At 38.5% G+C, this 21,337-nt stretch overlaps 1 protein-coding gene across 8 annotated transcripts in view; it reads right to left on the bottom strand.

Moving 5' to 3' along the window:
• LIMCH1 (LIM and calponin homology domains 1) overlaps window positions 1–21,337 on the bottom strand; it is a 319,011-nt gene that overhangs the window by 21,398 nt on the left and 276,276 nt on the right. For 5 of the 8 annotated variants that reach the window (XM_032400265.1, XM_032400258.1, XM_032400261.1 and 2 more), the window contains 5 exons: window positions 14,627–14,717; window positions 13,316–13,479; window positions 9,655–9,760; window positions 4,921–4,961; window positions 1,022–1,102 (listed from right to left, as the gene is read on the bottom strand). In XM_032400265.1, the coding sequence (XP_032256156.1) occupies window positions 1,022–1,102; window positions 4,921–4,961; window positions 9,655–9,760; window positions 13,316–13,479; window positions 14,627–14,717 (483 nt within the window). Of the gene's footprint in view, window positions 1–1,021; window positions 1,106–4,920; window positions 4,962–9,654; window positions 9,761–13,315; window positions 13,480–14,626; window positions 14,718–21,337 lie in introns of all 8 variants that reach the window. The other 3 variants (XM_032400257.1, XM_032400260.1, XM_032400263.1) reach the window with 1 other exon arrangement.

Here is a 21,337-nt window from a genome sequence, read left to right as displayed (position 1 = left end):
CCAAAAAATATGCCAGTTCTTGGCACACCCAAGTACTCAGGTTAGTTTCTAAGGTTACTAGGTTACTTTTTGAAGCCCTGTTACTCTACAAAACTGGCTTGAAACAAGTAGGAGCATGATACATTTACTCCCAGAACTTTTCTAGAATTAAAAATTAGCAGCCTTTACCCAAGGGTGGAGCAAACATTTCTACTTAAGGAACAAGACCCAGGCCAAATTTATTTCACATGTATGCTATCAAATACCTTTTTGATAATTCATTCCCACTGCTACTTGGAATGGAATTTGATTGGCCACTAAGGAGGTGACAAATGGACCGGTTGGCCCCTAATACTTGGGTTTTTTTTAAAGATTTTATTTATTAATTTTTTCAGATTTTATTTATTTGAGAGAGAGGGCATGAGTGGGGGGTGGAGGGGAAAGGGAGAAGAAGAAGCAGACTCCCACTGAGTAGGGAGCCCAATGTGGGGCTCGATTCCAGGACCCCGGGATCATGACCTGAGCCGAAGGCAGCTGCTTAACCAACTGAGCCACCCAGGTGCCCCTGAAGATTTTACTTCTAAGTAATCTCTACACCCAGCGTGGGGCTCAAACTCACAACCCCAAGATTAAGAGTCACATGCTCTACCAACTGAGCCAGCCAGGCGACCACTTGGATATTTTTTTTTTAAGTGAAATACTTTTTCTTTTTTTAATTTATTTTTTATTTTTATATAAATCCAATTAGCCAACATATAGTACATCATTAGTTTCAGATGTAGAGTTCAATAATTCCTCAGTTGTGTATAACGCCCAGTGCCCTCCTTTATGCTTTTTCATTGTGCTCATCAGTGTAACCTCTGGCAAGAGGAATTAGACACAGGACACTTTGTTGTAGGCACAAAATGGACTGACTTAGATTCACCAGCTCCTGAGAAGAATCTAATTCCATGCATTTCCTGTGCTAAAAATTTATCTAATACAATAGTAATTAAGAGAGCAGCATCTAATAGAAAAAACAAAGCAGTAACCCCAGTCCTACCTGGAGCAAACGTTCCTGCTCCTGTTGCCATTTTTCCTGTCGCCGGCGCTCCTCTTCTGGGTCCCATGCCCAGAACTTAAACTGCTTAGAAAATAAAACCGTGATCAGAGCTAAGCCACGTCCTCAAGGCCAGGGCAAGGGACGCAATCAGCTTACAAACCGACACTCAGACTGACGTGCGGAAGCAGAAGCCCCTACACACTGAAAGACCCTCTTTGTCAATGGAAACCACTTTTTAATCTTCATCCCTCTTTGGTTGACGTCCAAGACGCTGGTATGATGCTGTGACCCTTTTTGGAGCTAATAAAAACATGGAAGTAATCAGCCACTGGCAATGGGAAGGCTTTGGCTTCCTTTCTTTCAGAAGTGATTTCTTCAATGTATTCACGCTTCTGAGCATGAGATACTCATTCTGCATATGGATACTGGTCCCAGCACATGGGGAAGCTTATTTCAACAGAGCTGCCTTTTGTGAGAAGTGGTGTTTGCCACACTACAGAACTAAGCTTTTATGCCGCTATTGCGTTTCCCTATCAGCTGTCTCTAAAGTGGGTTATTTAACGCGCCAATGCTCACCAGCATCACCTGTGATCCAGGCCCGAGGAAGTCCCTGCCCTGGGGCCCACGTAACCAACATTCAAACCCAAAGGCTTTTTTTTTTTTTTTTGAAGGTCTTTGTGAGTTTGGCACCAAGTGAATGAACAGGAATAATGAAGAGAAGTGGGCACCCAGGTTACAGAATATACGAGATGGGGCAGGTCCACAGGGGAAGAGAAATCACAGCTGGTCTCTGGGAAACCTCCCAAAGGGGTGGGGCTGTGGTGTTTAAACTTGGCTTCTCCTGACACCCAGAGTAGGTGCCAAGGAAACCACATTCCCCAGTAACTGCGCCTCTTCCCTTCCCTTTGTTCCGATGGGGATGGTTTGGGGAGGCATTTAGAACTGCCTGGGAATCTTGAGAGAAGCAACAAGACGAGGGTGGAGGCATTAGGGAGGAGGGGGAGAGTCTGGGGCAGGGTGGGGAGGAGGCAGAATCTATTTACCCGGGCTGCCTGAGAAGCTGGACAGGGTCAGTCCTGTCCAAAGCTTAGATGGGTCTAGTTACTGCCCAAGATACTTGGGCCAGCTCACCTTTGGCCCTGCCTTGCGCCCAACAGATCCATGCTACCATTTAGGCGCACCAAGGCTGGGCTAGCCCGGGGAAGTGTCTCCAGGCTAAGAATGCAGGCCAGGCCATGGGTGTTGCTTGATTTATAACAATATAAATATTAATAACTTTAATGTATTTAGACATATGAAATATGAGCCTCCATTGATGTTCTTGCTGTGGTGTCTGCAAATGGTTAGGATGATGACCACAAAAAGTCAAGGAAAGGTGGGCAAATAGGGTAGGGAAACGTATTTCCTGTATGCCACTCTTGGGATTCATAGCGCACATGAGCAAACTAAAGGCTCTGGCATGTTATGTAGGAGAAAAGCTATTTAATTGTATATCATTCAAAATTTCCCAAGTTCCCTTGGATGGCCATAAAATGTCATCCAAATGGGATTCCAGATAAGAAATTTGGAATTAATGGTGTTAGAGGTTGGCTCCACTTGGCATTTTCCTAAAACTTGGAAGCAGTTACAATGTTCAGAACCTCTCTCAAGGGCATGGCCCTTCTTTGTCTTTTTAGGTAAAAGGATGTGGTTATGAATAAAGCCAGAGGGAGTCCAGTAGGAAGAAAAGAGCAACAATTAGGAATTATTTAATTTTCAGATTTCACTAGGCAGTAACTGCAAGAATAAGTAGGAGTAAGCAAATAGAAGGGAGGAGTGTGGGGTAGAGAGACTGAGCACAGCAGAAAATAGGGAATATTTGTTTAAAAGGAAGGCAGAAAAACAATGAGCATTTTCAGAGTAAGATAAAGAGGAAGATACTTCGTGATACACAAAAGAAAGAAAAGTGATCACGTTCCTTCCTTTGGTGACTACTTGCTGAGCAACTACTATGGGGATACCAGCCGGCAAAGGGTCCCAGCCCTGTGCAGCTTACAACTGAGTGTGTGGGGAGAGGGTGGGTGTGAGGGAGGGGCCAATATATAAGTGACACCAGAAGACAGTGTGATAGCTATTGTAAAAGAAATACAAAAGGTGCTAGAGAAAGAATGGAGAGCATTTAACCCACTTTGTTCTATAACTTATCTGTTTACAAATCTGTATCTTCCTTTGGCGTAGGGTTTCCTGAAGGGCAGAGAGGGCCCTTTATCCCCCTAAGTATCCCAAAACCTTGCACTTTTAGGCCTTCAATAAATGTTCGTTGAATAAATGGATGGAACCACTTCATGCTGGGTAACGCCTCTCCTTCTCTCCCCTTCATAGACTACTCTGACTCTAGCTTTGGGCCACTCCAAGTCTGACCGAAAACGGTCTGAGTCTACTGAGGTCAGCACAATCAAAGCTTACTGCCTCTTCAAGCTTCTCTTTTGTTCAAATTTCTTTTACTTTTCTATTCTATGAAGAGCTATTTATCATTGAAAGAATGTCAAATTTGGGTGGGTATTCTCAGAGAATTCACTTAGGTCAGTAATTTGCTTCTTTCTTGTTCTGGTTTCTGTGAATCAGAGATAAGAAAGTATCTCTTCAGGGCACGCTTCCTCTCCGCCCCTGCCCGGGGGGTGTAAGAAGAGTGTGGCATTGTTGCTCCCACATAACTTCAAATGGAAATCAACGCGTTAGGTTACACTCTTCACCCTGTGCCATGGATACCAGCCCCAGGAGCCTTCTGGGGGTTCCCACCCAACATGGCTATACTCAGCTTACCAGGAGACTCAAGATCCCCAGGGTACTGGCCAGATACTGAGCCTGCACAAATGGTTGCTAGTTCTGGAATGTGGCTGGAAATATTGAGGGTTATGGGACCCTTTCTCCATTCTGCACAGGCACTCAGGAACTCTCAAAGTGACACAATCTGTCTATAGGTAAGAACTGGTATTGGCTATGGTGGGCCTTTTGGATTAGCCACTGAGGAGGATTCATTCATGGATCAGCCACAGTACTAGACGCTTCATGTAATTATTTCAATTAAAGCCCACACCCGCCTGTCAAGTGGGATTATCATCTCATTGCACAATCAAGGAAGAAAAGGCTCTAAGAAGTTATACAACATCTGCAGGGTCATATGTTAGTCAATCTGGAATCGAAGGTACGACGGCCGTGACGCGGCGACACCTGGGGGCTCACGGGAATCCTACAGTTGATGGTGCCACAGAGGAGGGCTCCAAATCCAGTGGGAATTTCAGAGGGTGAACAAGGGTGACAGGCCCAGCATTGGGAACTCTCAGTTTAGGGAAGAGTAGGTCTACAGCGAGTGTTACATACAATTCAGCAGCAAGCCATTTCTACAACATCAATGTGCGTTGATGTTTACTTTTTGCAAATGCTTTTTTTGATATCATCAAAATTAAAAATTGTAAACTAAATGTACAGTTAATGTTATTCAGGATATATTGATTGTGAGAAGGAGTGCAACAAGAACAGCTTGGGTCTCCCAGAGAGTTCTGGCTGGGCCCTGCCCGCCAACACTACACCATGTAGAAGCACTGTTCTCAGTTAAAAAAATGATTTTGAATGCCTAGAGAAGTTGCATGTTTTAATACTAATTCCTATTGTCCCCTTCATTAGATTTACTCTCCTGACTCACTTACCATTTTGTTTCCAGGCATGATCACAACTCTGCATAACGATAATCCATGTTTTTCTTCAAATTTCACCTGACAGCATTACACGTGACTTTTAATTATTCTTCTGCAGTCACTTAGAGCCCATTTTTGACTGGATCCTCTTTCAGCAAATCAAATACTTTACAAATTAAAATCACACTCAATGCAGGATCTTATTCCTTAAGATGAGCTACTTACAGGTGTAGTTACAGGTGACTTTTCACTGCCCGGAGACTCCACTGTACAGAAAGAAAGAAAAATAAGATCACAATGTGAGCAGCTTCTAACAGTATTTTTCTCTGATCCTCTGAGTGGAACATGGGTCCTATGTCAGCCTCAGATCAATTTTTTTTTTTTTTTGTAAGCCAAGAGCATTAGGAAATCATAATAAAGCAGACCCTTGAAGCAATTTGTACCCATCACCGAAAGGAGTTATGACCAGTGTAGTAGGATTGATCACAACAATTAGCACCAGGGACTAGACTATAGGAAGCAAAAACTGTAGGTGCTCGTGTTTAATGCCCCTTGCATTCCCTTGCCGCTTGCTGGCCCGGTTCCCTCACTGCCTGACATGGAGAATCATCACACAGAGAGAGGCCAGACATCATCCAGGAAGTAAAGAGAGGGACACAGTTAACAAGAGAACCATTACCAACTCCTGGTAAATGCTTCTAACCCTTGTTTAAAAAAAAGAGAAGAGGACAAAGAATGATTTTGCATGTCTGTTTTTTTTTTTTTAAAAAAGAAAGAGCTGAATAGTATTTCCTTAGATTTTTAAAATCAAAGAAAAATTCTACAAATTTCCTTCCAAAAGTTTCTACGAATTTCCTTCCAATTTTAGTAGAAGTGGCGCTATTATCAAAGAACTAGCTCTTTGCTAACTGTGTGTCAGAAATTTTTTTTCTGAAATCAGAAATGAAGAAAAATACCACACATTATTGGCTGCCCCCAACATGGATTTTTGCACAGAAGAAGTACAACTACCCAGGATGCATTTTACCTGACTGGGAGAAAAACTGGGAACGTCGCCAAGAGTTCTGAACTCTCAGCGGGATGCTGGCGGGGCCAGGGGACTCTAGATCAGATGGCAGAACAGAACAAACAGAAAACCGTGAGAACAGGGGTGAGAACCGAGCGGAACCATGCTCCCAAGCACTAAAGGAGGTTTGGCTGTAGTCGATATAAGAATTGAGAAGGAGTGAATCTAAAGTACAAAATATCTCAATAAAACACATGCAAAAACTGACGACGTGGGCAAAAGCCAATTGACAAGGGACAGTTCATGCTGTTGCTTGTCTTCCTTGGCGTTAGGTGAAATTTTATAGGCTCATACTTAATGGTGGTATTGTTAAAATGTTAAATCTCAAATGATAGGATAATGTGCTCTGCAAGAGCAAAATGCACAGTTTACATTGCTTTTGGAGAACACTAGAAAAGTATAAGAGACAGCAGAGATGAGTTCAATGATTATTTTATATTCTTTATAAAGCCTATGTATGGAAGTCTGTGGCAGAAGTGATCTATATGAGTAACAAAAGGACGTGTCGATGCCGATCTGTAGCTCAGTGGCATTGAACAGACACAAGTTCAGGGTAAGCATGTGCATCCTTAAACTGGGTCCTGTGCACTCAGACGTCATGCTCGGGGTGGATAAAAACATTGGTTTTTAAAATGTGCACATATTTTCCAGAAACCCCAATATATCTTTGAACTGTTGGGAGACAGTTGAGAGAAGGAAAACTGTCACCCTCAAATGTATTTTATGAATGTTTTCAGAGTATTTAAAGACTACTTGTGTGTGTGTGTATGCGTGTGTGTGTGTGTGTGTTTAAGGGAAATCTGTGAAATATTAGGGCTCACCACCAGATCTTTGGTAGCCTATATAATCAGTCTATAAACATATGTTTATAAACATGGGGGAGATATCATTGTCTAGGGGAAGGAAGAGTAGCTATGTCTCCAAGATTCCTGATCCTAACCGTATAGCTTCTTTGGACTTGATGTGTCACCACAGACCAGTCACTTACAGGTCCACTGACCTTTTCCAATTGGAGTACAGTTGACGTACAAGGTTACATCAGTTTCGGGTGCACAACACGGTGACCCGACAACCGTGCACGGTCCGCTGTAGCGCAGACACACGCCACGCGTGTGCCCACCATCTGTCACCCCCAGCGCTAGCACAATACCCTTGACTATTCCCTGGGCTGTGTCCTTCATTCCTGTGACCCATTCATTCCGTACCTGGAACCCTGGACCTCCCACTCCCACTGAATTTTTATATCTGGGCAAAGTCCTATATTTCCCCCCTCCCCTCCCAATTAAAGACAAATTATGTCTTTTAAGTTTACATTTATTAGAGGCCTTTTGCTTCTTGACGATAGGAACTTACTCGCTCCAAACAAGTCTTCCTGTTATTTTTCTCTCTCTGACGGTGTCTTTGGTGCACAACTTAAACACCTACTTTATTTACGTCCGTGGTTTTCAGAGTATGGTCTCTGGATCTGCAGCATCAGCATCACCTTTGGGAACTTGTTAGAAATGCAAATCCTCTGGCCCCAGCCCAGACTTATTCAGACACTGTAGGTAGGAGGGGAGCCCAGAGACCTGGGTTTTAACCAGTCCCGCAGGGAACCCTGGCCCATACTCCTGTTTGAAAATGACTGCTTAGAGCTGTATCTCTACAACATACACTCTTATTTTAAGAAAAGCATTTAAGAATAGCTTCGTATTGCCTGGCATCTTGCTTCTGTAACTCTGCTCCAACTGCTACTCTTCTGAAACTACTAGATTATTTTATTAGTGCTGATTCCGGGCCAGCTGTGGAGCTAAGCACTCTTTTTGGTTGATCCCATTTAATTCTTCCAATGCCCCTATGAGGTTGGTAGTTCTATGATCTCCCTTTTACAGTTTACAGGGTATGATCAGAGATTAGGAGAGCTTGGTGGGGAGGATCACACAGCTAAGAACCAGACGAGCAAGAATTCAAACCTGAGCATTCTGTCTCCAGAGCCTGCAGCTGTCGTCCCGGCTTCCCAGAACCAGACAAGAGCATAGAACAGGTGTACAGCAAATATAATTCTCTCTTGGAGACTAAATTTCGAGATGCTCTAGTGCTACTAAATTTTATTTTTTTATCACTCAACTTCGATAAAGCATGATGGGAAGTCCCTTTGTTAACAGCACATTTTATCAAATCAAAATGCCTTGCAACATGTTAACGGGATGTCAAAACGTGTGAGACAACAAAACTAATTAAGATGGCTCAAAATATCTATTTCCTCTCTGTATTACTTATCCACACAATTAAAAAGTGGTAGAAACAGGGGCAGGATTAAAATCTGTCTAAATATGGTCAATTACTGACCCAGTTATGAGACTTCATTTTTGTCAATTCCCCACAGGACAGTAGGGCTGACAGATTAAAACAAATGCTTTGAAGACAGTATTGAATTTGTTTCCACATTTAGAAACTAATGATCATCAGTGTATGTACTAATTAATTCCTTCCCAAGGACTTCCTGTTACTCAAATAGAGCCCACCTTCGCTCTCAGCCATCAACTAAGGCTAATGGAAGCCAACCCAGTTTCTGCCCATAGTGGTCCCAAATGGATGCCCATCCTTGAAAAAACGGGAAAGTAAAAATAAATCCCCAGCCACAATGAGTCTGTACCATCTTCTCTTTGCCTGAACTGATAAATCTGTAGAATGTACTGGAAAGAGTACATTAAAAAAAGACCCAAAAACCTCACAGTTCTTGCCTCCTAAACTCTAGCTGTTTTCATATCTGTAGAGAGAACTCACACCAATGAGGCCCAGTGGTCTATCTGTTTGGAAGAATAATCATGGAATTCTCAGGACACTCCCCCACCCCATTTCTTTCTGGTGTTTGTGGGCACCTGAGTTTCTCATAAGGATAAAGGCATTCAGGGGCACCTGGGTGGCTCAGTCGTTAAGCGTCTGCCTTCGGCTCAGGTCATGATCCCAGGGTCCTGGGATCGAGCCCCGCATCAGGCTCCCTGCTCAGTGGGAAGCCTGCTTCTCCCTCTCCCACCCCCCCTGCTTGTGTTCCCTCTCGCTGTGTCTCTCTCTCTCTGTCAAATAAATAAATAAAATCTTAAAAAAAAAAAAAGGATAAAGGTATTCAAATAGGACTTTTAAAGAATAAAGGGGTGAATTCACAACCTATACATGGCCTAAGGGGTTCCTGGGGAATTTGCAGAACATGTTTAATCTATGATTGTAAATTATTTCTCAGTAATCATGCACACCCAGGAATTATTATGAGGTAATAAAATCTAATTTTCTTCTAAAAAGTCAAATTGTCAGATTAAATGAATATTTTATAAAGATGAGATAATTAACAATTAATGAAGCTGACATAATATTAGGATGATAAACTTTTTATTAAAGCTATTTTTTAGTTTGTAATTTTAAAAAACATTTTGGAGCCAATAAAATTATTGTAAGGTATCACTTTTGGAGGCCCTATTGGGCGTACAGTGCCTGGCTGGCAAAATAGTTTTGGCCGCTGGGTTCCTGGCTAGGCCAAATAGAGAATGCAAGCCCAGATTTCCACTCTGAAGTAATTTAATTCATCCACCATGGACTCTTGCAAACATCATGGCTAATGGGATGTTAACATAAAGGACGTAATCTTCCTTTAAAATAAAGAATATTTTAGTTGGTTTGTCTCCCTCTCTGATTTTGTCTTATTTTTCCCTCCTTTCCCTTAGGATTCCTCTTTTTTGTTTCTTAAATTCCACATATGAGTGAAAGAATCACAAAACTCTACCTCTGAAACTAATAATACACTATATGTTAATTAATTGAATTTGAATTGAATAGATAAAATGAAATAAAGAAAATTTTACTATAGATGAGCCCAGCAGAACATATAGAGCTAAAATGAAACACTTCTTTCTTTTTACCTTGAGAATAGAGGTTTGGCAAATGTAATTGGTTGGTTTCAGACATTTTGTCCAGAAATGGATACGTCAGGGTTGCTTCTGGTTCTGGTGATTTGGGCTTTACCACCTGGATCATGGGCAAAAGACAGAAATGTTACAAGTATCGTCCATTAAAAAATGCACAGGTGAAATAAAAATTAAAGGACTCATGACTATTACAGAAGTCAACAAACCAGATATTTAACTTTTAAATGGAAATGTTCGCCCTTTCCCCAAAACCCCTTTGTGTCTTCTACATTAATACAGAGGCCAACTTTTTCAGAGAAATCAAACTGGAGCATAAAAATATATGATCACTCTTCTCCAAACCCAGAAGATAATATTCCATCTTTGGGATTGGACATCACTCTGTCACATTTTCTGATTGATCAATCACATATTCCCTTCCTGATATGACATAATACTGATTTTGTAATGTTAGGAAGTGAGATGTTCCACATAAGATAAAGAAAAAAGATCTTACTATGTAAGTGCTGAATATTAAGATAATATCACTTTCTAATGGACATTATTCTCGAGACACTACAGAGCCCTCCCAAAAACTTACACGAAGCACATTAAAGACAATATATTTTGCCTATTGACAAAGAAGCATTATAAATAACTATTATCAACTAGAGTCATAGCAATGATGCCATCAGGAGATTTTTGAGGCATGTTAGACCACTTGTCCTTACGGTAAATAGTTCCAAAATTTTGGCATTAAAAATTCTTATGTTTGCTTTGTAGAAATAGATTTTTTCTTGTTATTGCTGTTTAGTTTTATTTTGTTTTCCCCCAATCTGAATGGCCAACCCTCCTTCTGATTTGTTGCTTCCAATCAAATGACTGCTGAAAGACCAGATTACCAAACTGATGTCTAAAATAAGTCAGTAGATTCTGAGCAGAGATCTGAAAGAGGGGTGTGGTTGTATCAGTTCATGTCCTTTTCAGCTGCTTACAGGGCTTTCTCAGATTCACTCTGGCTGGTGGCTATGTTCCCAACAGATTAATTTGATAGCCAACAGGGCAATTGAGGCTATTAGAGTGCTTGTTTTACCATAAGCTGATCTGTGATTTGGTTTTCAGGATGATTTAATGTCTATAATTTCTTTTTGGTAAAATTTTATTTTTACTTATGAATAATACATTCAACCCTAATGGAATCCTGAAGAAAATAGAGTTAATCACTTCATTCCATATTACAGAGGTCAACCGGATGTCCAAATGACCTTCAACGTTAAACATGCAGCAAAAACTAAAGCTTAGATTTACTAAAGTTGACAACCCCATACCATTTTAACCCAAATTTTAACCCCATACCATTTCCTCCTTAGTTGAGTCTGACAAAAATGTTTCGGTAATGCTCAGTTGTAAGTGAATGTTAATAGCAGAAATGCTCAAAATCACCATTATGTAAAAAGATCAGCCTGTGTGCATGGGCACTTTGTTTGATAAAGGTAACACTCTCAAGTGAAGTCAGAAAACAAAAGCTGTTAAAATAGTGATCACCCCTCTCTCTTTTTCTAAGAACTAACTCCACAGTAGGGAAAAAAGAGGGGAGGGTTTCATATGGTGTAAGAAAAGCATTGGGTTCTAAGACCATTATTCCATTTGCCAACCAACTAGTAGAGATTCTTAACCTGGAGTCCACAGAACAGAATTTAGGGGGTGTATATACTTGATATCATTTGATACCAAGGAAAACATGGTAATCTCCTGTATTTTATGCTTTAAAAATATTATCTTGAGCATACTGTTTACCAGATGCCAAAGGGTCCACACACACACAAAGTAAAGAACCCCTGAAAACAATTTTTTCCATAGTATGGTTGACATGACACTGGTGGCCCAAAGATGGACCACACAGATGAGCTACGCAGATGAATGCTCTTTAGTTACTGGGTTTGCTTTGTTTCATTTTTTAAAAAAAATACTTTCTAGCAATGATAGTTTTCCTTTCAGTTTAGATCTAAGTTGGGGGACAAGTCCATTTGGAAGAATAATAAATAAACAATGGCTATGAGTGTAATGGGGATAAGGCAAAATTCTGCAAAGGTGGGAAATCTTGCCTGCCCCCAATGTCTTCCGACATTTCAGTTCCTCCTTTTAGACGTCTAGACCGTTCTTTAATCCTTTATGTATAAAAATGGGGCATAACTGGAGACTGAAATCCCCCAAAGGCATTTTTGAGGCTCTACCAAGGACATAGCACTGTCAGCTCCTTAAGGTCAGGGGCTGGGTATTCACTGTTGAACATCCAACGTCTGCTACAGGGCCTGCCTTCTAGTAGGCGCACAGTCAATACACGCTGAGTAAATGGCGGAGGAACTGGAACGAGACTTGGTCAATTTTTCACTCTAAAGTGATATCCCAATCTAGGGTTAATTTTTAAATTTGGGATATCACCACATATAGTATGCCAGTGTGCAAGTCCACGGTTCTCTATCTTGGCGGCCTACTGGAATCACCTGGGCAGCATTGAGAAATACAGATGCGCTGCCCCCAGCGATTCTGATTTATTTTCTATGGAACACGCTTGGTATTTTTAAACTCTAAAGGGTAGCCAAGGCTGAGAGGAAGTGGCATGAATGATGAAGACTTTGAGACTGGGCCTGAAAACAAACCAAATTAATATGAATGAGATGAGACTCCAAGCAAGGAAGAAATTTAATAAAAACAAGACATTAAAACTCATTATATCAGAATAATAATTTTCTAGTTTCCTTGTTATGCAAGTCCAGAGGCATCAGAAGTACCACTGTTATAAAACAGGTAAATATTGGAAAGAGAATATTTTGTAAGCTGCAAATAAGCAACCTCACGCACAGGAAACTAACACCTAACTGCAAAGCTTTAGAACTTATATTCCATTTTTCTTTCAAATGTATGTAATTCTTCATAATTCAAAGTTATGTAAAATAAAAATTTAAAAGATATATATCAGTGGTTACTAATAGAGGTAAGTTTCAGTGACTTTTTCTCTCTATTGCTCTATTTCTATTCTTTTAAATTTATATATTTTTTACACGTTTACATATAGTACTTGATAGATTTGTTACATTTGTATGCACGTTACCATAAATACAAGTTAAAAAAAAATGTATAGCTCCAGACTGAATGTTTGTGGCCTCCCAAAATTCATGTTGAAATCCTAACCCTCAAGGTGGTGGTATTAGGAAGTGGTGCCTTTGGTAGGTGATTTGTGCCCTTATAAAAGGGACTCAAGAGACCTCCCTCACCCCACCCACCAAGTGAGGACACTGCAAGACAGTGATCCGTGAGCCAGGAAGTGGATTCTCACCAGACACCTTGGTCTTGGACTTCCAGCCTCCAGAGCTGTGAGAAATAAATTTCTGGTGTTTACAAGCCACCCAGTCTATGGTGGTCTGCCCGAGCACCCCACATGACCTACCTAGTGCATACATCTTTCTATATGCATTTACATTGTTTTACAATGGACATGTAGTATATTTGTATTTAGAAAAAAAAATACAAAATGATGATAGGAATCGATTCGGAGAAAAAAATAAATCTTCATTATGAACAAGCGCCACTTATCTCCATTCACGTTATAAGTGAGCTGCAATATGAAGCCGCACTGATTTTGGATTGAACTGCTTTAGTCCACCATGTACATTACCTTTTGTGACAGCACCAACTCCACCTTTCCACTCATCTCATTTTCCAGTTTCTTCTGGTCTTTTTCTTCTGGCATATCGTTCTTCAGTTGGGGGCTGGAGGAAAACTCCACAAAGGGCACAGTCGGGCTGGATCGAGTCACAGTTGTTGTAAAATGCTGTGGTTCTGAAAATGGGAGTTATGTTCAGAAACATAAAAAAGAAGAAGAGAACCATATAAAGGACCATTTATCCTGCGATGCCACAAAGTCCACTGAGAACATATCCTGCCCAGGGCCATAAGGAGTTGGATTGCAGGATGATGAGAGGTATTAAAGAGCCTAAGATGCCAGAATTGTCTAGGCTCTTTCAAGACATAAAAAAGAAAAAAAAATCACACAACGCAAAACACATCAAAGGACCCCACTATGGAGAATTTAAGTTCTTAGAAAGAGTCACTGTTTCCCCATGAATAACACTACATGAGACAAAATGTTGACACAAAATATAATGGTAGGTGGGTTGGGTGGGAGAACATTTAAAGATAGTTTCTATCCAAATGACTGAGTGGCAGCCTGAGTCTGTCTTTCATATTTCAATGCTCCTTTGAAACAGTACATTTTCATAATTAGAATGTGTTAAGGATTGTGTGGTACACGTAAGACAGTGAAAATAAAGTGTTCTCTGATATACAAGGAAGAATTAGGTATAATCTGGAGTGAGGGGGCATATCAAGATGTGGAGGTGCAATCTAGTTTGAAAAAGCACATGCTAAAATTTTTAGTAATGCCATTTATTTTAAAATAATTTGGCATTTAGAAGAGGGTAGGAGGTTTGCCAAAAGAAGAAATGTGTTAAAAGTATTGAGAAACATTACTTTAGGGAACAGTGGGTCTCTATTCATACTCACTGTCCATATTGCTGGCATTACTTTATTATTTTAAAACTATTCACCAGCTTTTTCATTTCAGTGTCTATGTTATATATTTTGATTTATATCTTATCTGATGATGTTCTGTGTGTTAAAATAGGACCCTCAGTTTTTAGCATCATTTATTTGGGGAAATATAACTTTTATGATGATGGAGATATACTTTCAAAAAAAAAAAAAATACCACAGTAGCAAAAAAGAATGGGCTCCTGTTTCTACAGCAAGATAAATCGTACGGTCAGGATTTCCCCACGAAGCCTCTAGGTGGCAGCACAATCACACCAGTTACAGAGCCTTGCTTAGCTACTTTTTTATGGCTCAGTGGGAGAAATTCTTGACTGTTTTCATTGTAGCTTAACAGTTATCATGATCTACCTTAAAACTAGTTTGTCAGGGAACAAACCTGATGAAGCAACTTCCATATTCCCTTTCTGTGTTTTTTCGCCATCATTCTCATCCTCTTGACTGTTCAGTTCGGTTTCCTCAGTGGTTGCCTGAAAAGAAAAAGATTTTTTTTCCCTTTGAATAAATTACCTCTTTGAAAGTTCTAAAAGGTAAAAGGTTTCTTTCTTTCTTTATTTCCTTCCTTCCTTCCTTTCTTTCCTCTTCCTTTCTTTTTCCTTCCTTCCCTCCTTCCTTCCTTTTCCTTCCTTCCTTTCCCTTTCTTTTTCTTTCTTTTCCTTTCTTCCTTCCTCGCTTTCCTTTCCTTTTTTTTTTTCTTTCTTCCTGAATAGTTATTTTTAGGCCAATGAGGTAAGGTGCCTATATGAATTCATACTTTTTCCATTTCCTAAGTAGCCTTAGGGTGAAAAGCTGGATTGGTTGGAAGGAGACAGTCCATGCAGGAGAAGAGGGGCGATATGAGGTCACATGCACCCACCACCTCCCAACCTCCTCTGACCGCCTCAGACGCACACTCCACTTTTCCCTTACCATCACCACTGAATTTTCAAAATCATAGTCACTACCTACTTGCTCCCAAATGCCTTTAAAGTTGGCTTAGAGTCATATCACCAGTGAAAAAAACTTTTTTTAAGGTTATAATTAACCTTTCAGTAGCTTGTCTTCAGCACAGATGCCTCGGACTCCTAGCACTATGGATTTCATTCTTGATGTTCGCTTTCTCTCTGGGCTCTCAAGAACTCTCTCTTACCTGATTTCTCATTCTCTCTCTCCAACCATTTTCCATCACCTGTCCTGAATCACCCACAAATGTATCAGTTATTCTCATGCATTCACCATTATGCTCTCTACCCATTTATGAATTGTACTTTCATCTCTAGCCCGAGTGTCCATCAGAGCTTCAGTCTGACACATTGGTGTCATGGTAAATGACTCACACTCAACATGCTAAAAGTTACCTTCAAATAAGCCCCTTCTCCAAATCTCACAATTTCTGTTTATGACATTAGTTCTCCCCAGTACACAAATTAAACTCTGAAGTGTTTCCTGACTCATATCTCATGATTGCCCATCATTTGCCAAGTCCTGCCAAAGTTCTAACATAATAGTTTTCATATCCATCTCTTCCTTTCTGTTTCTATAAGCTAGGGCCTGAGATGATCCATGTTCTTCCACTAAGGGGTCTCTCTGATTTGGATCTTGCTGTTTAATCCACTTGGCACATTACCATGATATTCATCTCTTTCAATAGTACCTCAGTTAATCACTTTTATGCCTGTGTTCCTCTCTTTCAGAAGTACTTCAACTTATCTGTTTTATACTTCCTAAAATTTATAACATTAAAAAAATTTGGAACAACCTAAATGTCCAACAATTGGAGAATAGTTGAATGAATTTTGGTATGTCCATAGAAGGAAATGTTATGCAGTCATAAAAAATGGTATTAAACAATAAATGATATGTGAAAATACTTATTATTTAATGTTAAGTCAGAAAATGTGAACTGTATATCCAGGATGATGCCTACACATGTTAAACTTTGAATATGCTATATTTATACACAAATACACCTGATAATACATATATAAAAATGTCTATAAAATAAAGGAAATATGCTAAAATATTAAGTGATTATTCTTAATGTGCTTAAATTTTGGATGACTTTTTCTTTTTTATAAATATATTTTCTGTATTCCAAAATGTTCCCCGATGACTACTGCTTCTGATTCAGAAAACAAAATCAATCTAATTTTACATTATCTTTTAGATGGGAGCCAACTGATTCCAGAATAATTCCAAAATTCTTCCACTAATATTATAGTAGTAGCTTGATAAAAGTAATGGGAAGGATGATTAAATACTGGCTAGAATATACCTCAACAACCAAAGATTACAAATTAATGACTATTATGTTTTTTAGTAATAGTGTCTTATTATAAAGAGCTAAAGTTGAATTTTTAAAATATGTATGAAACACTTAATACATCTTAAAAGGTTTTAAGATAAATATTAAAATTGGTTTCAGTAAAGGCATAATTAAATACTTTATAAAATATCCCCATGGGTTCTCAAAAAGCTATGAATTTATTGGTGTCTTATAAGTATATATATTTTACTCATAAATCAAAATTTGTCTTTCAACTAACCCAAAAGCCCTTTATAGTTAATGTATTGGTGGAAATTGTTATTGAATTCTATAAAAACAAAGAAACTTTATGAGAAAATGTAAGAATTGTTCAACATATGCAAGTCAAAAAATGTGATACACCATATTAATAAAATGAAGGATAAAAATCATATGCTCATCTCAACAGATGCAGAAAAAGCATTTGACAAAATTTAACCTCTTTTCATGATAAAAGCTCTCAACAAATTAGGTATAGAAGAATGTAACTAAACATAATAAAGGTCATATTTGACATGCTCATAACTAACATTGTATTTACTGGTGAAAAGCTCAAAGCCTTTCCTCCAGGATCAGGAACAAGACAGGGTGTCCACTGTCTCCACTTATATTCAACATAGTATTGGAAGTCCTAGCCAGAGCAATTAGGCAAGAAAAAGAAATAAAAGGCATCCAAATAGGAAAGGACAGAGAAAAATTATTTGTTTGCAGAGGACATGCTCTTATATACAGAAAATGCTAAAGGTTCCACCAAAAAACTGTTAAAACTAATAAATGAATTCAGTAAAGTTGCAGGTTACAAAATCAATATACAACTATCCAAAAAAGAAGAAAACCATCCCATTTACAATAACATTGTAGAAATAAATTTAACCAAGGTGAGATATCTGACACTAAAAACTATAACATTGATGAAGGAATCGAAGAAGATACAAGTAAGTAGAAAGATAGCTTGTGTTCATGGATTGGAAGAATTAATATTGTTAAAATGTCCATAGTACCCAAAGCAATTTACAGATTCAATGTAATCCCTATCAAAATTCCAATGGCATTATTCACAGATATTTTTAAAAAAACCCTAAAATTCACACGGAACTACAGAAGACCCCAAATAGCTAAAGCAATCTTGAGCAAGAAGAGCAAAGCTGGAGGCACCATACTTCTTGATTTCAAATTATATTAGGAAGCTACAGTAATCAAAACAGTATGGTACTGTCATAAAAACAGGCGCATAGATCAATGGAATAGAATAGAGAGCCCAGAAATCAACCCACACTTTTATAGTCAACTAATTTTTGACAAGGGCACCAAGAACACATAAAATGGGTAAAGGATTTCTTCAGTAAATGATGTTGGGAAAACTGGATCTCTACATATGAAAGAATGAAATTTGATATTTATCTTACACCATACACAAAAATCAATGTCTAAATGGGATGAAGACTTAGAACTGCAAAACTCCTAGAAGAAAGCAGCAGAAAAGTTCCTTGGCATTGGTCTCGGCAATGATTTTTTGGATTTGACACCAAAAGCACAGGCAACAAAAGCAAAAATAAACAACAGACTAAAAAGTTTCTTCACAGCAGAGGAAACAGTTAACAGAATGAAAGGGTAATCTATAGAGTGGGAAAAATATTTACCAATCATATATCCAATAAGGAATTAACTCCAAAATACATAAGGCACTCTTACACACTTACAACCCTACAGCAAAAAAAAAAAAAAAAAAAAAAAGCAAATAAACCAATTAAAAATAGTTAAACAGGTATTTGAAAATATGCTCAACATCACTAATTATCAGGGAAATCAAAACCACAATGAGATATCACCTCACATCTGTTAGGGATGGCTATTACTAAAAAGTCAAAGGTAACAAGTGTTGTCAAGGATGTGGAGAAAAGTGAATTCTTGTATACTGATGGTGGGAATGTAAGTTGGTACAGCCATTGTGGAAAATGGTGTGGAGGATCCTCAAAAAAATTAAAAATAAAAAAACCTTTAAAATAGAACTATCATATGATCTAGCAATTTCACTTCTAGGTATATATCTAAAGAAAACGAAATCAGTATCGTAAAGAGCTACCTGCACTCCCATGTTCATTGCAGCATTATTCACCACAGCCAAGATATGGAAACAACTTAAATAAAGGTTGATGGATGAATGGATAAAGAAAATGTGATATTTAAATATTACATTATATGTATAATGAAATACATAAAAAATGTGATGATATATAAATATTAATATTATATACAAATATATCATTGGTGTATGTATAATGTGTATCTGTATACAAATAAATATCTATCTCTTATCTATCTAAACATATGAACACACAAAGACACAGACACAATGGAATATTACTGAGCCATAAGAAAGAAGGAAATCCTGCCATTTGCAACATGGATGAACCTGGAGAACATCATGCTAAGTGAAATAAGCCGGACATAGAAAGACAAATATTGCATGATCTCAGTTATATGTGGAATCTAAAAAAATAAAATTTAAAAAGCTGAACTTGTAGTAACAGAGAGTAGAATGGCAGTTACCACAGGCTGGGGTATGGGGGGAAAGGGGAAGGAAAAGAAAGGAGAGTGGTTGTTGCTAGGGTCTGATGGGGAGGGGATCGTGGGGAATTATTGTTTAATGGGTAGTTTTGGTTTTGCAAGATGAAAAGAGTTCTGGAGATGGATGGTGGTGATGGTTGCAGTTATGAATGTGCTTTATACCACTCAAGTGTACACATAAAAATGCTTAAGATAGTAAATTTTATGTTACATGTATTTTACCACAATAACAAAATTGGAAAAAAAAAACCACTGTAAAAAATAAATAAAAATTGCTTGCAAATTATCTAAGATTAAAAAAAGCACAAAGAAACTTCAGGCAACAAGGCTTCCAAGCTTCTAAGAGATTTTACAATAGCATCTAGTAGCAAAAATGTGTTTTTTCTTTCGGAGGATGGGGTGATTTTGAACTCCTCATAATTAGATGGGCATTTTCTAGTGATAGATTACCATGTATCAACTCTGGAAGAACATAATATTAAATTAAAATATACTTTTAAAACTCTAGGCTGGAAACAAGCATCATATTTATATTATTTGATTTCATCAAATAATATAACTTTAAATATATTTTTAACTTTAAATATATTAACTTTATGTAATTAACTTTAAATATATTAACAAGCCTGAGTTGAATCCCTTTAAAGAGACTTTAATGAGTGGAAATAGTTAAATAAACCAAAGTCTTTTTTATTATATATGTTATATGTACATGTTGTGTGTGTGTGTTTACATTGTTATATGAATGACTGACATAATAGCAGCATTTGAAGATCAATCAGCCTAGCATTACAAAAGAATAATTTAGATTTTATAATTCAACATACTCCCCCACCACACACATAGAAATATTAATATGTGATAGTATTTTTGTTTTATGATGTCCATATATAAAATACTATCAGAAATACTGATTTTTTAGGTTGTTCCCCCAACTGATTAGATTATAGAAAACTATCTGAGGTTGGAAAACAAATTTGCAGATTTAAATATTGATGAATAATGCTTTTGAGAACACTAGGTTTCCAATTACTAGAAACAAAATAAATAACTACAGAAACTGGGCGAAAGCCTCCCCACTTCAAAAATGAACAAAGAAATGGGCATAATTTCTTAAATCTTGGATGCCATCAATTCTAAGTTGTATTATTTTAGGTATTACTAAGAAAGAAAACACACTGTTAAATATGATACACTGTTGACTGTAAGATACATACTGGTTTAGGTACATTCAAATGTGGAAAGTGTGCCACTTGGAATGAAGGGAATAATTCATGAAGTCCTTTAGACATAATTTATAATGCAAAGGAGACAAAATCCTCAAGCACTACTCACTAAGGATTATTTTACAAACACATCACATTCCAGTAAGATTTTACTTATGCATGACTAATGGAGCGTTTCCATTTCCAAGAATTCACAGATTTCTGAGTGCTTTTCTATATGGCTTACCACTCAAACACTGAGCTACCCGATGACCCTATTTATTTTCCCTTAAAATGATGCTTTAAAAGGTAGTGACGAGCCACCTTCGATACTTCCTGCATTTACCATGACTCAGCGCTGTTGGGGCACCTGACATGGATTATCTCACTTATAAGGTATGTATCAAGCTTATAAGGTATGTATCAAGATGATTCTCTTTATACAGGTGAGGAAACTGAGGTCCAGGAGGCTACGTGGCTTATGCAGGGTCACTGCTAGTAGGCAGGGAAGGTGGGAACCGTACCCAGTGCTGGTAACCTCAGCACTCCTGTCATCTGGGTTTGGACTCCCACCCACCTCTACATCGTCTCCAGGTATTTAAAGGTTTTGATTGTTAAGACGCAATATAAGAACCTGAGAGTCCCCAAGTTTATTTTTATTTATTTATTTTTTAAAGATTTTATTTATTTGACAGAGAGAGACACAGCGAGAGAGGGAATACAAGCAGGGAGAGTGGGAGGGGGAGAAGCAGGCTTCCCGCTGAGCAGGGAGCCCGATGCGGGGCTCGATCCCAGGACCCTGGGATCACGACCTGAGCTGAAGGCAGACGCTTAACAACTGAGCCACCCAGGTGCCCCTGCCTTTTCCATTCCCTTTCTTTGTTATCCATTCTACTTCTCATCCATTTGTTCTACAAAAGATGAGAACTCTCTGGAGTCTCTCAGAACAGGAGGCAATCTAGCGAAGTCTCCACTTCTGAGGGCAGCTTGAGACCAGACTGCCCCCATTCACCACCCCCATCTTGGGGCTTTC

Source organism: Phoca vitulina, unplaced genomic scaffold, assembly GCF_004348235.1.
Source record: "Phoca vitulina isolate PV1807 unplaced genomic scaffold, GSC_HSeal_1.0 scaffold3, whole genome shotgun sequence".
Lineage (NCBI taxonomy): Eukaryota > Metazoa > Chordata > Mammalia > Carnivora > Phocidae > Phoca > Phoca vitulina.
The sequence above is the reverse complement of the archived record's forward strand: the minus strand, read 5'-3'. Positions and strand labels throughout refer to the sequence as shown.